Here is a 16,810-nt window from a genome sequence, read left to right on the forward strand (position 1 = left end):
ATGGAAAATTATATTTGGAGATCCAATCAGTGACTAATTCCCTCTCTCCTGTTTCCTCCTTGTTGTGTCATCGTGTATAGACCAGGGTCTGTTTACAGGCGTGTGCCTTTGCTGATGAAAACCGTCTTGGGATTCATTTACAGCTAATGCTTGGCTTAATTGTTGTGCTCCTGATGTGAGTCAAATGCATTGTTTTTCTGTTTCAGGCCTCTAACGGTGTAAGGGAAATGCTTTTCCCTTATGTGCGTACAAATCCAAATCTCTAGATCCTTTTCATGGAGCATCAACGTGAGCATCCGTGCTTCTCAGGAAACCGGCACATATGATCCCATTCTCCAAGCACTAACCAAATTATTAGCACAGATGTCATGTAATGCGGAAAGCATGCAACAGCTGGCTCTGATGAGATCTGACGCCTTTCTTCTCCACATGAATCCAGGAGGCGTCCGTATTCAACCTGTCTCCACGCAGTTTGTGGTCCTCGCTCACTTCTTCTCCGCTCACCAAAAAGAGAGAGCGACGCAAAAAATGCTATTCTTCCTCTGATTGGTGCAGACGGAGTTCACACTAGAATCGACCATCCAAATATCACGAAAATGAACGTAGTTCTGCAGTTTGAAACGTGTATGTGGAGAGAAGTGCCAGTTTGCCACCAGGGGGCGACTCCACTGCTAATAGAACTCAGTTTGAACAGAAGTGGAAGTTACTTCTCGCTTGATTTTAGGGCTGAAACAATTACTCGATTATTATTCGATTACTAAATGAATCGTCAACTATTTTAATAAATGATTAATCGGTCTGAGTGTTTTTAAGGAATTAAAGCAGGTTTTCTGATTTTTCAGCTTCTTAAATGTGAATATTTTCTGGTTTCTTTTCTCCATGTAACTAAGAAATCATTCAAATGTGGACAAGACAACAAGATGAGACATTTGAGAGGATCATCCTTTCCCGGTTTGAGGAAACACTGATCAACATTTTCTGAAATAATCGACAGATTGATCGATTTTGGAAAATAATAGTTAGTTGCAGCTAAATGCTAAACGTTTTCCAGTGGAGTTAATGGTCTCGGTTGTTAGTTTCAGATCTTCTTCAATAGCACATTATGTCAATTTTATAAATGACGCTCCCGTTTAACAGCCACACGGTGGCAGTTAAGTGGACACTAAATGGACTGGCGACCTTTCACCCTGTGTCAGCTGGGATTGTCTCATGTGGAGGATAGAAAATGAACGGATTAATGTGAATCTGGTTTTAAACACTGACATATTGCCAGTCAAATCTTCACAACCGGAGTTTGTTTTGCCACTGGAGGACAACGTCCATTTCACACACCGTCTCTGATGTGAATGCATCCCTGCTCTCTCTCCTTGTGTGCTCTCTGTGTAGCCATGCAGTCAATAATACCCTCTCTGTACATACTGGTTTTTTTCGTTGTTGTGTGTGCACGGACAGTTTTTGTGATTGATCAGATTCTTGAGGCGACATGTCTAAAAAATGATTTCCGCTCCGTTCGGACATGAATCCGTCTGTTTGCTCCGGCGCTCTGAGAAGCACAGCTTCACCGGTTTTCATGGCGTCACTGATATTCTCTGACGAGGCTCGAGCGGCTGTCATTGTGAGCCCGGCAACGCGTTGCTTTTTATAGCAGCTGTATCATTATCCCCTCACATGTACCTGCAACACCATCATTACCACTGACATCACAGAGGTAATGATGTGGTTCACGTTGCTCATATCAAAGACTTTTGACAGCCTTCCCATTTCAGAGCGTTCAGTGAAAACTTACGAAAGTTCAAAAATAAAATGTAGCCCTGATTGATGGATTGATTATTTAAAGCTGTAAATATCAAAGCGCCAAATTGATCATTGAACATGGTTTTTTTTAACTGATATTTGAGGGCGAGAGATTAACCTGAGCTCAACTCGACTCCAGCCTGATGCAGTCTATTTAAGATGCGCTCACTTTGTGTTGCCATGTCCCTGCCATGCAGTTGTTGCCATGGTTACTGCTTGTTTTTCCCCCCAGATACTATACATGAATGAGCATACAGTATGTACAAAGGAGTGTGGAGGGAAAAATAAAAAGCCAAATATGCCTTCAAAGTATTTGTGTTGAACCTGAGCAGTGGCAGGAACCTACACTGTGTTTCCACGAAAAGGTGTTAAGTACAGTGTGTCAGGGGACACAAATAATGGTCGCACACACAGTTGTGTATCTCTTTAGAGTCTGTGATCTTATTGTAGTGTCAGATAAAGGTCTAGTTGGAGCATTTACCTGCCACTGTTTTTGTGTAATGACTTTACCGCTCGCAGTCTGTGATTTGAACAGCAAATTTCACATTTGAGGGTTTGGCAGAACTTTCTCCAGAATGTGGTGCAATGAAAACAATGCTCATTAATCACAGGGTCTGAGTTGCTTTGTCGCATAATGACTGTGGAGTCTGTGTCGCAGTGTTTCATCAGAAAAATGAGTGTTTCTCACTTGTCGCCAAGCTTATTTCCTCGAGTTTGAACATCACATTCTTTAAGACCTACATCACTACACTTTTCCCAAAGTGAGGCCATTTTCCCTCCATTAATTCCCTGACATTTTCCAAGTGTAACACTGACTCAAGTCATTCCCAGTGGCTTCTTTTCTTTTCTTTCTCCTGATCCTTCTTTCTTCCTTTCCTCTGGAAATGTGATGCAAACATTATAAGAAGTCTTATATTTCCATTTCCACCTCACTACACTGCTGCTGTCCTTATGTTGCTTATACAGTATAAGGTAACACGTCATTCTGAAGGTTTTAAAAATGATTAGTCAGAGTTAAAATCACCTCAAACTTAGCATTTTAACCAGCAGGTCATCAGGCTTCAGTCAGAACTCGGTCCAGATCAGAGGTAAGAGCAACCATGTTTATAGAGGAGCGATGGAATCATCGTGAAACGTCTGTTGGAGTTCGAGTGGCCTGAGGCGCAGCCACAGAAGCAGCTTATGCAATGAGTCAGAGCTGCTGCTGCTGCTGCTGCTGCTGCTGCTGCTGCTGCTGCTGCTGCTTGTGAGACAAATTAGTTTTGGTAAACGAAAACCAGAAAAGAAAAGAGGATAGTTTCACGATGCGGAGCTGCAGCCTCCGTTCTGCATGCTAATAACTGACTTTTATGTGTATTTGCCGCTTTAACGCCCGTATATGCTCTGTGTGTGTGTGTTTGTGCACACGCAGGAAAAGAGGAGGTTATTTTATCCAGAGACAGGAACGATGTGATGGGAGGCCTGGTGGGCGGCAAGCTGTTTTCTTGTGTTTAACATTAGGAAGGTCAGACCTGTGAGGGAAAGGCCTCGAAGCAGATGGAAGTAAGAGATGAGTGTGAGGGGGTGGACGAGTGACCCTTCTCTCTGCCGTCTTCACTCACACATTCCTCTCTATCCTTAAATAATTACCAAATCAGAGTCATGTTATTCACTCTCTTACCTTTCCCTGCATGTATTAATGTACACACCGTGTTTCCCCGAGTGCCTCTAAGCACAAGTTAGTCACTGACAGCTTGTTAATATACAAGACCGACTTCACGCCATCGTCACATCGTTCCGATCCAAATGTCAACGATCGCAGACGTAAAAACAACAAAGCAGTCGACGCCAAAGCTTTTGCACAATACTGTATAGTCATTTGAGTTCCTTTTGTTTTGTTTTGAATTTTTCTTTCTTGATGAATTCATTTTCACAAAACCATGAATCCCTCAGCGAACAATCGGCTGTTTCCTCAGCCCGAGCCACAGCAGAAGAATAGAAAGTAATAGAAAAAGTGGGTGATTCACAGACTGAGTCTCAGCAGACTGTATATTCCTCTGTTTAGCTGCAGGGTCTCAGCACAGTGACACCAGCTGAAGGAAACCAGAGATTATGTTTTTATTGAATCCCTGAACTTTAGTGTGATACGCTGTCAGTGTGTATTGGTGTGTTTTTAACAACAAAGGCTGGAGAAAAGGGACTTGTTAAAACCAGAGAGTGAAGCGCCTCTAAATCAGAGGTCTCAGATTCTCGATTTTCGTGACAGTGCGTAGAATATTGGACAGATTATAATACTAAAATGTTTGTTAGCAATATTTATTATAATAATAATAATAATACATTCACTTCTATTCATCACATGTGTGTTTAGAGTGTTATTTGGATTCAGTGTATATATTGTTTGTGTTATAAATGTGTTTTCTATTGCAAAATATACATCATTCAATATCAAAACAAATGCTTTTACTTTGAAATTCTGTCTTTCTAGACTGGCCCCCTTCTGACCAGACTACTCATTGGCCCTCAGGTCATTTTGAGTTTGAGACCCCTGCTGTGGGTCACTATCTCTCCGCTTCACTGTCTTGTTTACATTTAAACATGTTCTCAGTCCTCAGTGGCAGAAGCAGAAGGTATTATAATAAATATAAATATAAATAAATATACATATAATGCTCTTCCAATGAAAATGAGAATAATGACGTCCCTCTGATGTCACAATTTCAGTCAAAATCACTCAAGCCTTAACACTTTTATATTTCAAGGTGTTTTTGTTTTGTTGTTATTTCTTATTTTCCATTCAGGGTTTTTGTTTTTTAAATTGAAAATTCAAATAAAAACAGATAAAAAACACCCTCCTACTGATCCAGCTCTACAACACACAAGAGACCAGTATTCCATCTTAAGTGTTCCTCCCACTCACAGAAACCTTGAGCTACGCTGGCCGCGTTTGTTCGTCGACCCGTGATCTTATTAGAAAAAGACTCTTCTCGTCCTCGTTCTGGATCCTGGATCCAGAAAACCAGAACAGGGGGGAGGGGGGGAGCCATTCTTCATCGGTGGACAGCCTTGACCGTGTTTAACCAGAGCTCCTGCACATCAGGGATGTTCAGTGGAGCTGCAGCACCAACACATGCACACATGCTTCTCGTGTGTGTGTGTGGGTGTGTGTTTTTAGACCTGTTATTGGCTCACAGCTAATAATTGCATGTAATTGTATCCAGTTTTGTGTGGAAGGCGAAGACGAACATTAGCGAGACTTGTGACGCTCGCTCCAGAGTTCGTGAGATCAGAGGCTGACCCTGGCGGGCACTCCACGGAATGTGGCGGGACACACGCGCGACGTCAGGTGGCATGTGTTTGGTCGCCATGGTGACGGTAGACGTTCCGCTTTTGTTCGGCTTTGATTAACAGTAAACATGTCAAGGCTGGGAATAAAAAAGAGTGAAGCGGTGCTGCTGAGAAGCTCCTGCACTCTGTGTGTTTGTGTGTTTCTCTCCTCTGTGCCACAGGGCTTCCTCTCTATTGTTGACCACAGTCTATTCAAAGCAACAACACTCACGGAGCCACACTGGTGCTCTGGCTGACATGTTCCTGCACCGCATCTATGTGGGTGTTTGTGTCCGTATCGCCACAGCATCACATGTGACTTCATTTGGCCTGAACACATTCACTGTTGCCTCCTGATTCTGACTCAAGAAGTGCAGTACACGTTTCTGCCCGTTTTATGTTTTTCTGGGATTTGTTGACAATAAGAAAAATATAAAATGGCAAACGTAAACTTAATTCCTAAAGGTTCCAATGGGCTTGACTCGCAGGTACTGTTTCGTACATCCTGGTTATATTTCCATCCACATAACACATCCATCGACAACAACATGCAGAAGTATTCCAGGTTGTGACTGAGGATTTATAGATTTAACAGTAACATAACGGTCAGAAACCCTAACCCTAAATATATCTGTCAAAGGTATCAAGGGTCCACTGTACTCTTCAGTAATCTAATAAACAGAGGTTTTAATAACAATAATAAAGGTCCACAAAGCCACGTTCCTTTCCTCATATAAGAATATTTTCTCAAAGGCTTAAGGCCAACGGTTAGCGACTTTAACTGTTCACAAATGACACTGTAACTAGTAATCCTGCATTTATTAACTCTGAACTAAATGAACTCAATACTGGCTCCTGCAATTACTGTTTCTACTCTTAACATTTGTTGATTTCATTTTAATTTTGAACTTTATATTGCGACTATTTTGATAATCAATAATCCATTTTTTTCATGATTAAAACAAGATTTCCGATTGTTTAAGCTTCTTAAATGTGAGTATTTTCTTCATTACTTTACTCTGGATAACAAAGAATTCATTAAAAGTGAAACATTTTGGTTTGTGGACAAAACAAGACATTGTGAGAACATCATCATTACCAGGTTTGACGAACACCGGTCAACATTTCTAAAGGTTTTCTGATATTTTATGGAGCAAGTTGTTAGTAAATACCTGAAAAGCAGATAAAAAAAACTGGAGCAGCACCCGGAGTCCTGATGTTTAGTTCAATGTCGGGTTCAGACAAATGTTCAGGTGTTATATCGACTGCTGTCGGTAAAAGAAACATGAACGTCGCGATTCCTTTAAGAGTTTGTGTCAGTGTCCGTCTTCCCCGTAAGGGAAACACTGATGTCTATTAACACCCAAAAAAAGTTTTGCAAGCATAAGTAACAGCACAATAATGAAATAAAACAAAAAGCAACAAACAAAAGTGAGTCATTGGAAAGTAGAATGTAATAGTTCGTCCCAGCCCTTTGCAGAGTACATGAAATCATTGTATTTTCCTTTCGCAGCTTGTATTGTATTGTCATTTTATTTTATTTTATATCATTATCATGTTCAAAATAACCACGACGACTACTTCTTTTTGTGGCACGGACCCAAAACCAGAGGCTCCATATTGTCAAAGCAGGCGACACAGACCTGCTCAATCCCCATCAAAATAATCTTAAAATCTACATTGTGTCGTTTTAATCCAAACAACTGAGGTGTATAACATTTACACGGATGTATTTAACCACCTGTGAGAGTCACATGATTGCATTGGATTAGATAAGCACAGATTAGATGAGATTTTACCTTTTTCTTGCTCTGATTCTCTGATCCACTTGTTTTGACCTGTTCCAGAACCTGGAATGAGTAATGGTGGCTTGGTGAGACAGGCAGGCGTCACCCGGCTCCTGTTGTGTGGAATTAGAGTGGTGTCAATATTTTCAAACAACACTTCTCACAAAGCAAAGTGAGCAAACAAAAATCAACCCTACTAAACTATCGATGTAATTATTCAAAAATATTGTATTTTATTTGTTTGAAAATACACTTTTTGTTTGCAATGATCGGAATTTTGTTTGCTCACTCTTTTTTTTGCGCTCCCTCACTTGTTCTTTGCGCCGTGGTTTTTTGTTTGCGATTCTGACCGTGGGCGGGCCTTAGGAAGCTGCATGCTGATTGGCTACTGCTACGGGCCGGAAGTCGTCTTGGAGTCGCTGTCCGTCTGGAACTCGCTCCCCACGTTTTCCCTGTCGACATCCGTCAAACTAATCGTAGTAAAAGTATCTAACGTTTATCAAAGATGGGCAGCAATCACACTCGTGTGTGCTGTGTGCTTTATCGTCTATATTCCTGTCCTACTTCCTAGGCTTCACTTTTCAAAGTGGATAACTACGTCCATTCTTATACAACGTCTATGACTCACACAGGACTCAAGACTTTGATGACTTCAAATGCGTACATTCAATTCATTTCCACTTGAAATGAAGACTTGCGGTGACATCCAATACTAAAGTATACCAAGAATGATTAATACATACAAAGACTGGAGAACTGACTGCTGATCCCGCTGCGTCTCCGTCATCAGAGACTGACGTCGCAGCAGGTGACGTCGGGGACGGGGAGGCGTCGTTTCCTGGAATAGTTTCTTCGCGTCTCAGCCCCCGTGTTTGTTTGTTTTTTTTTGACTGGGAGGGACAGAGACAATGGGAAGAGAGAGTGGGTGTGAGTGAGGACAGCGTGATGACAAGGGACATGTGTTCCTCGAGGATTCACTTACACTTGGATGACGGCGATTGACAGCTGGAGATCCTCAGCTGTTCTGTAAGAGAATGTAAAAACTCAGCCTCTCTCTCCGTCTCTCCGTCCAGATACAAACAGTTGCCAATTCATACAACAATGCACAATAGACAAAGCTGCAGCCAATGTAACGCCAACGCTCACCAACTGGACTCCTGGTCAGTCGAAACACACAAAATAATAAAAAATAAAAAAGAGGATAAACAATGAAACTGGTGTGTGAAAATGACTGGAGTGGACGAGAAGAGGCATCAAACGGTTGAAAAGGGAAAAAGGTCTTTGTTTTGAACAGTGGAATAATTCGCTAAAAGCTGGCTTTTCAAAGGACAACTTGAAAAATAAATGCAATAAATGAGAGGGAGAGTCGGGTAAAAAAGAAAAAGCAGAACATGAAGCAGTGTGTTTTGAAAAGCTTTAAGAAGGCTGACTTGATAGTAACTGGTTTAAATCTATTGATTCATGCTTTTCCACATTTTTATAAAACTGAAAAAGCCAGTATGTATAAAATGGTAGAAGATAGAAACTCATTTATCCTGATTTAACACGATTTTATGTCATGAAAACTCAGTTTCAGTTTTAGTGCATCATTTTTATCTGTGTACATTTCCAGGTCTACATTTTTGCTTTTTTTTTTTTTTAATGATCCTGTCTGCAGTATCTTTGCATCATCTTCTTAAATAATAGTTTATTATATGGGAAAAGAGTGAAAGTAACAGTTAAACTGTCACATTCACACTGGCAGTTAAAAGTGGTTCACAGCAGGTTGCTGTTCTGCAGCACAAAATAACTAATACATGTTATAATAAAGGACGAATGAAGAAAAACCTGGATGGAACTGGAAGAAACATAGGAGAATTGATCTAGTGATACCGTTCTGTCTTTGAGTTCACTATGAGTGTTGGAAGGGAGAAATTGCTTTTTCCTTTTTTTTAAAATTGACAACAAAAACATAACATTAACAATCAAAAATGAGAGGACAGACAAACAAAGATGTAATAAATAAGTAGAATGACAACAAATATGTTGAGCATTTCACCATAAACGTGTAAACAAAAGACCGGTGTTTGATCATGAGCTAGTCAATACTGGGTTCACATATTTTCAGGAATAATTCCCGTCTGTTGTTCATCTTCCACATGATCTGTTCATAACATAACTAGGATTCTACTTTTGGCTTTTCAGTGTCTGGGGATAATCCTAAAACTGGCGATCAGAGAAAGACAAAGTTTTTTCAAATCATCTTTATTTTATATATCTTGCCTTTAAATTTGGTGAAAGAAAATGGTTTGTTTACTTGTATTTGTTATCTCTTAAAGACCCTTTCTGGCATAAACACTGGCCTTGTCAGGACCAGACCAAATCCTGGTCCTAATGAGGTCTAGTAAGTCAATGCAGTGACCTACGAAGAATAGCTGCACAAACCTGTGTTTGTGTGTATTGGGGCTGCAACTAACGATTATTTTCATAATCCATTCATCTGTAGATTATATTCTCGAGTAATGGATGGATTACACTGTAAATGTCCTTTATTGTCTCCAAACCAAAATAATTCAGTTGTAGTGATTTAATTGTTGTAAGGAGCAAAGAAACCAGAACATATTCACATTTAAGAAGCTAAAAAAAATCAGATCATTTGTGTTATTTATTAAAAAAACAGAACACTAACTGGTTAAGGGATTAGTTAGTTAGGCCCTTTCCCCTGTCAGAGCATAGGCCACCAATGATATTCCTCCATTAGACTCATCTCTGGGCCTTCTTTCTTAGGTTGTGCCAGTTGTTGACTGCCTTGCGTCATAAGCCTCCTGTGTGGCGGCACTTCCTTTCCCATGACCATGTGTAACTAGTCTTTTTTTTTCTAGGTCGGGTCGTTGGCCCTACTCTAACCCTTTTTTACCCCAGGGATGAGGCGGTCCACATGTTCCTCTATGCCTCGACCTGTCCAGCATGGTTGCAATGATGCCCTCTGGCTGGCATAGCTCTCGGGGTCATTGAGGCTCGAAGGCCCTCACACCGCTACCATGCGTGGACCTTATGAGGGGATGAATGCATTAATAGTCGATTAATAATAACAATAATAATAATAATAATAATAATTGATGTGTGTGTTTGCCGTAGACGAGATCCGTCTGGAGGGGATGGTGGTGTACAGAGCTGAATGCAGACCGGTCGTCAATGACAACTACATGAAGCTAAAGAAGTGAGTGACTTTTAATAGTTTGTTAAAGGAATACTTCACCGAGTTACTACAATAGAGGTAGTATTTTTGAAAAACGGTGCTTCCCAACTTCCCAGAAATGTCTTCCTTCTTTTCTTTGTTCCGTGCCCACCAGTGACACTCGGTGCTGTTAGCTTAACTGTTAGCAAAGATGGTGGACACTGTTTACATTCTGGGAATGAGGTCCCGCCCCCCTACAAGTGGCTCTAATCTGAATTAGCGCTGCAGTTTCAAGCCTCGGACCAAGTTGCAGTGGTGGGCATGTAACAAAGAATAGAATGAAGATATTTCTTGACTCAGGGGAAAGCTACGATTATTCTAGTAGCATAAAGCTAAATGCAAATCGCTGAAGTATTCCTTTTAAAGACTTTCTGCCGTTTTAAAAAAAGGGTCCTAAAGAGCTGCCAAAACAGTTCAAGTAAGATGTGTTTGAGTAAAGTCAAACACGGCACCGCCGGCGTCTGAAGTTGATATTTCAGAGAGTAACACTCCACAGTATTCCCACTACAGAAAAGGAGCTCACAGAGCGCAGACGAATTATTCATAGTTTGGAGACTCACAATCACATCAGGCTGAGCTGTAACAGTTTGATTCTTTCACCTCTGAGCAAAGCAACAGTGAAGTGTTGTGAATTCGTTCCAGCTGCAGTAGTGAAGTTATGATGTGTTCACTTAGCGCTCACGTCCTTTCTTTCTTTTTTTTTTCTTATTGAAAAACATTAATCCAGCCAGAGTTGGTGGACGGTATCGCTATAGCAACGGCTTTGCAGTGTGGCAGATGCACAGCTACAGCACAGTCTGCCCTGAGTGCGAGACTTTTTTCAGGGTCACGTGACACTCGCAGACTATTCTGTGACCACTGACCGCTGTGAATACGTCCTAATGTCACATTTGCCCACTTCTGTTTCCCTTCAGACTTCACTTTTCACTCCAATTTTCTAATCTACCATTTGGAGAGCAGCTGGCCAATGTGCCTCCATCTTGGCAGGAGACGTTGTTCTGGTGTTGGTTTGAGTTTTGCCAGAAATGTCACTTTTCTACTAGTTTTGTCGTCAAGACTACAATAACAAGACCGAGACGGTCAGTTGAGACGCCTCAGAAAATTACTGGTGGAATAAATCGAGTGAGAAGTAGAAGATACTTTTCTTTTTGCACTTCTTGGACTGAGACCAAAACGATTCTTCTTAAAGCTGCCTCGGTCTGGGTCTTGACGCGACCTAGTTGGTGTGGAGGTGACCGCAACCATAGACTGCATATAATAATGGACGTAGTCTTCTGATTTGAAAAGTGAAGCCCAACTAATAGAACTCCACTGGAATGGAAAGTCTGTGGGAAAATGAGCCATTTAAAAATTAACTCTGTCAGTTTGGGAGTTAAACGTCTCAATCGCTAGTTTCAGTTTAACGTGATGCCAATTTGGTAAATTATGTTCCAATTTAGAGGAAAATAGATGGTAAAGTGCAGCACATATGCGCGTCGTGTACATTTTGTTTATTACTAAACCCCAATTTTCTCCTGAAGATGAATGCAGATTTTGCCTGTTAAAGTTTCTCAAACTTTCACGATAGACAGTCAAATTGTTTCCAGTTCAAGAGGAAGCTTTAAAATCAAACGCAGCAGATCACTGTCGATATCATTATGAATATGCTGTGTCATGGCGGGACAGCACGTATCTCTGCTGCGTTTGCGTCAGCCATCGATCAAAATAAAATACACTCAGTGACTGGAGCAAAAAATCAGCAGCTGCCACTTCTTGGTTTACTTAAACTCAAGGTGCTGACTGTTGCTTTGTGCCAACGGGGAAACCTGTCAGTGTAAATCAACTTCTCTCTCTCTCTCTCTGTATATATATATATATATATATATATATACACATATGTATGCATTTACATGTATACATATGTATATGTATATATATAGGTTGCAGATTAAAGAGTCCACCAAGCCTCAGCGTATATCGCAGCAGCTGGAGAGAGCCGTCACTTCTGTCTTCAAGCCTGTGGCCAACCATGATTTCAATGTGAGTGTTATTAACAGCAAGTGTGCGTGCGTGTGCGTGTGCGTGTGAATTTAATTAATCACTGTGTGACACAATTTACCTGCATGTGATGTGATGTTGTTGTGAAGGTGCAGTTACACGACCATTACTGTTCTGGTGGTGGATTTATTATTGTTTCATGTCAAATTATTAATCAGCAACTGGGGAAAATAATGATCAGATTAATGTATAATGGAGTTGCAGTTGTAAGTAAAGTATGAAGAAAAATAAAACATCATAAAACAGAACAGTTTTAAGATAATGTTTCACTTGACATCATTAGATACGTTCATCGCTGTCGGGAATAAGACTCGTGGCGTCGCATTCGGACGCTTTCACAGACTGAAAACACACAAATCTACCGACTGACTTTCAGGTGGAGTATGAGAAGAAGAAGAAGTCGGAGGGGAAGATGGTGAGAGCCGAGCGACAGGTGGTGTTAGACATGCTCTTCTCCGCCTTTGAGAAGCACCAGTATTACAACATTAAGGACCTAGTGGACATCACCAGACAACCTGTGGTGAGCAACACACACACATCATCAGTTTCCATGACTTCAGAGGACATTGCACTGACTTACATTCATTTCCTGAAGACACTCTAATCTTAACCATAATTATAATCGTAACCCTGACCTCAGCCTAACTTTAAAACATGCCTTCACCTAAAAATGTTGTCATTTAAGTCCCCACAACGTAAATTACTTCATACTACTTCATCATTATTACTTCATAATGTGACACTGTAAACAGATTTCGGTCCCCACAACATAAGGAATACCAGGTACACACTCACACAACATATCGTCTGAGATAATATCCTGATTGTCGTTTTAAAGGTGTGCAAATTAACATTAACGAGCAGAATCCAGTGTCACGTGACCACGAGTGGGCCTACGTGATCACATGACCTCTCGCTTGTATCTGAATGCTTGCCCTGATTTTCAGTCTTTCAATTATTCTTTGAATTTTTACTTGAATGCTAAAGAAAACGAGTCGTTTAACATTGTGACCATCTGAAAGCAACAGTTAATGAATTGTAACTCAGGCAATTAAAATTGAATTTTTAAAGGATATTTACTAATATCTGTTCAAAATCGCCCACACCTACACTGCAGTGACTTTAATTCATCAGCCAATTAACGCCTAACCCTAATCTTAACCTAACCACAATTCAAAATCTTAGTCCTAACCTTAACCAGTTCCTCAGAAATTAGATTCTGCCTCATTAGGACCAGGTTTTGGTCTCCATGAGGACCACTGGTCCTGACAAGGTCAGTATTCACGCCACAAAAGGTCCTACAGAGGTAACAAACGCAAGTGCGCACACAAACGCAGAGCGAATCGATACGGTGCAATGGATTGGTTCCAGCTTGTGGAGAACAGCTCTGTGTAGGTGCTGATGAGACCTTGAGGTCCTTGTCTCTCTCTCCCTGATTGCTTCTGATTGCATAACCATCGGCTGAGTGGGAGTCGAACACTGCGATACACTCCACACCATCACTTCTCTCTGAAAGCACTTGCGCCCGACGCCCAAATGAAGCGAACTAAAGTAACCAGAATGCCCATTATGAAAAGTCTTGAAACCCAAAAAAGCTGTTATTCATGAGTTCAAGCAGCCGTGCGTCTCTCTGTAAGCTCGACAGAGACACCCGGTGGTCGGTGAGAGGAAACCACTTGACTGAGATACTCACTCATTGTAATACGTGTGTGTTGAATTGATTTCTGTGAAGCAGAGGCATTAGACATTTCTGTGGCTGAGGCTGATCTTTAGAAAATCCGGGGCAGTTACATGAGGTTTAAATACTTAAATGATAATCTCATTAATTAAAACTATAGTGCGTAACTTGTTGAATACAAACGGAAAGTCTGTTACATTCATGTGTTGACACAGTGCTGATTAATACTATCAGCTCCCCATGATTCTCTCTGTGTCTCAGTATTGCTGTGTCAAAGACACAGTGTTGTGTTGCCTGGTGACACCGCGCTGCACAGAGGAAGTGATTTGTTTTCATTTGTTTTCTTGACTAGTGGAGGTTGCTGCTCTATTACATAAATTCTGCAAACGCACAACAAGAACAAGAACATGTGATAATGATGTTTCTATTCACATATCACCGAGCAAATAACGACCAGCTATCTGTCTACAGACTTCCCTCGCAAAATCCACACAGGAGTGAGGCAGGATAGGCTCCGCTATCTCGTAAAGTTCTTCAACGCTGTCAATCAAAGACGGTTTCCGCCGTTTCAGACAGTTCCATTGACTCCCTAAGAAGCTGAGCTTCCATGGAAGTGACGTTTTTGCCGCGTTTATCCAATCACCGTCGAGCTCACCGCAGTGAAAAAGATAGAGAATAGTTGAAGCTTCTATGGGAATACCAAAATCACGTAAGGCGATCCGCCATCGGTGACAAACAGTAAATACAACAGAGAACATATTTGACAAAGGTGAATTCTACTGCTCAAAAACCTGGTCGTTCAACAGTTTGACAGGATGAATTCTTCTTCTTCTTCTCTGCGTCTATCCCTCTGCTTTAAAGTGCTCCCTCCGTCAGGTCTGATAGTTTTGCCTGTTTTTTAGATGAAAGACACAGCAGACAAATGCTACATCATTTCTGTTTACAAAGACCAAACAAGAGGCAGAAGAATAACGTCGATCACCGACATTTCTGCACTGCAGCCTTGCAAAAATCCACCCGTTCACCTCGATAACAAATGATTTGTAAATGTCGGTGTGTTTCTGCAGACTTACCTCAAAGAAATCATGAGGGAAATCGGGACGTACAACAGCAAGGGAACTCACAAAAGCACATGGGAACTGAAGCCAGAATACCGTCACTATCATTCTGCTGAGGAAGAGGAGAGGGAGAGTGCCTAGCTTCATCCAGATCCTCTGCTCCACATGACACGTGAGCTTTACAGCTGGAGTGTAACATTGTTATTGCTCTCAATGAGTGTATTCTGTTTTGTTTTTTTGTGGCTGAATGTGCAGCTACATGCCCAGAGTCAACCATCTTTAGTTCAAATATTCTAAATTCTGTCCTTGTTGAACTTTGTGTTTTACAAATATCGTTAAATCCGAAAGCCCCACTCGCCTTTTATTTCACGGAACTGTTTAATTTGAGCATGAGAGGCTTTGTTTTGTTCAGTTTTTTTTTACCAGCGCAAACATCTTGTTGTGTCACAGCAGAGAAAGTACAAGTGGAGTCAACGACAACAACAGTGACTCATTTCCAGCTCTGTATGATGTTGTTACGAGATGCCTCTGTGCATGACTGTCGAGTTCCAAGAAAATAAAACACAGTAGACGTGTTTCTGTGTGTGTTTGAGGTGCATTACGGTTTAGCTTGTTTGTTTTGAAAATGTATTAGAGCTTCTCAAAGTTTTTTTTTTTTACCTAGTACCACCTGAGAAAATATTGAGCTCTCGAAGAAGTAACATACAACGGAGTATAAGTATTATTACATTGAGAATAAAGCCGTAAATTTACGAGAATAAAGTTGTTAAAATGAGGGCTGTGGAGCATTTTGTGGAATTGTACTTAGGTTTCACAAACAAGGAGATACTCTCTTTTTTGAGAAACCACAAAACCCCTCTGATGCATCCACCGATAACCCTGCAGTGGAGTCCGTCTGATTCTTTCTGCGGAAAAGATGCGTTTTCTTGCTCTCCTCTTCTAAAACAGGATAGAATATTACGACTTCATTCTCGTAAATTAAGACTTTATTCTCACGACTTTAATCTCGTAAATTAAGACTTGAATTTTTTCTCAATGTGGCCCTAATACTCCGTCGTAATAACGCCATTATCACCAATGTAAAAAGCACAAGGGTGTAATGGACCGAGCAAAGTCAGCTACTGACTTTTCTGCCCTCTCATCATCATCCTCCTCCTCCTCCTCCTCATATACACTTCACACACAAGTATAGTGAAATTAGATTAAGATGGAGTGAGAAATAAGGTGACTCTGATTATAGAGGCTGGTATATACAGTAGAACAGTATTTCTCATTTGCCTCCAAGTACCACCAGAGGAAGCTCTCGTACACGTACCCCAGTTTGAGAACCCCGTGGTATTCAAGGGCAAATCCCTTCAGATGCACCATCTCGTTTTCAAGTGTCCTGAAACATTAAAACATACAGATGAGGTTAAAACATATACATGGATAAGTTATTATAATAATAATAATAATAAGAGTCCAAACAAACTAATAACACATACAAAAAGCAATAATAAAGTGAAAGAAATCAGATACGAGAGAATTAAAAGCATGAAAAGAAGCAACTGATCTTAGTGAGACGAAGAAATGTTTCCAGTCTGACGATCCTAGGAAATGTAAAGAAAGGTCGACTGTTTTAAATATGATACAAATACATGAATTAGACATTTAAATAGGAAAGGTGTGTTTTCATAATCAATAGAAAATTGCTACCACTATAAAACGGTCAGACTCACATTTAGTTTGAATTAAACATAGTCGATATGAGGCTTGAATGTTAGTTTGGAGTTGTGTTAAGTGCTACACTAGTCTGGAGTATTTACATTTAACAACTTCAAGAAGAGAAGCTATGTGAAAAAACAAGAGTGAAAAGAATGTAAAAATATTTCAAAGTACCGAACGGAATCTGTGAATTAAAATATGCAACAGCATTATTGTGAGCTGTGTAAGA

At 40.7% G+C, this 16,810-nt stretch overlaps 1 protein-coding gene across 1 annotated transcript in view; it reads left to right on the top strand.

Annotated features, from left to right (window-relative positions):
* Nucleotides 1-15,452, top strand: part of LOC122784180 (general transcription factor IIF subunit 2-like) — a 40,682-nt gene extending 25,230 nt beyond the window's left edge. Inside the window, exons 5-8 of the mRNA XM_044049331.1 lie at nt 10,005-10,086; nt 12,024-12,123; nt 12,518-12,661; nt 14,887-15,452. Of these exons, the coding sequence (XP_043905266.1) occupies nt 10,005-10,086; nt 12,024-12,123; nt 12,518-12,661; nt 14,887-15,018 (458 nt within the window). The 3' untranslated portion in view covers nt 15,019-15,452. The remainder of the gene's footprint in view (nt 1-10,004; nt 10,087-12,023; nt 12,124-12,517; nt 12,662-14,886) is intronic.
* The last annotated feature ends 1,358 nt before the right edge of the window (nt 15,453-16,810 follow it).

Source organism: Solea senegalensis, linkage group LG2 (assembly GCF_019176455.1).
Source record: "Solea senegalensis isolate Sse05_10M linkage group LG2, IFAPA_SoseM_1, whole genome shotgun sequence".
Lineage (NCBI taxonomy): Eukaryota > Metazoa > Chordata > Actinopteri > Pleuronectiformes > Soleidae > Solea > Solea senegalensis.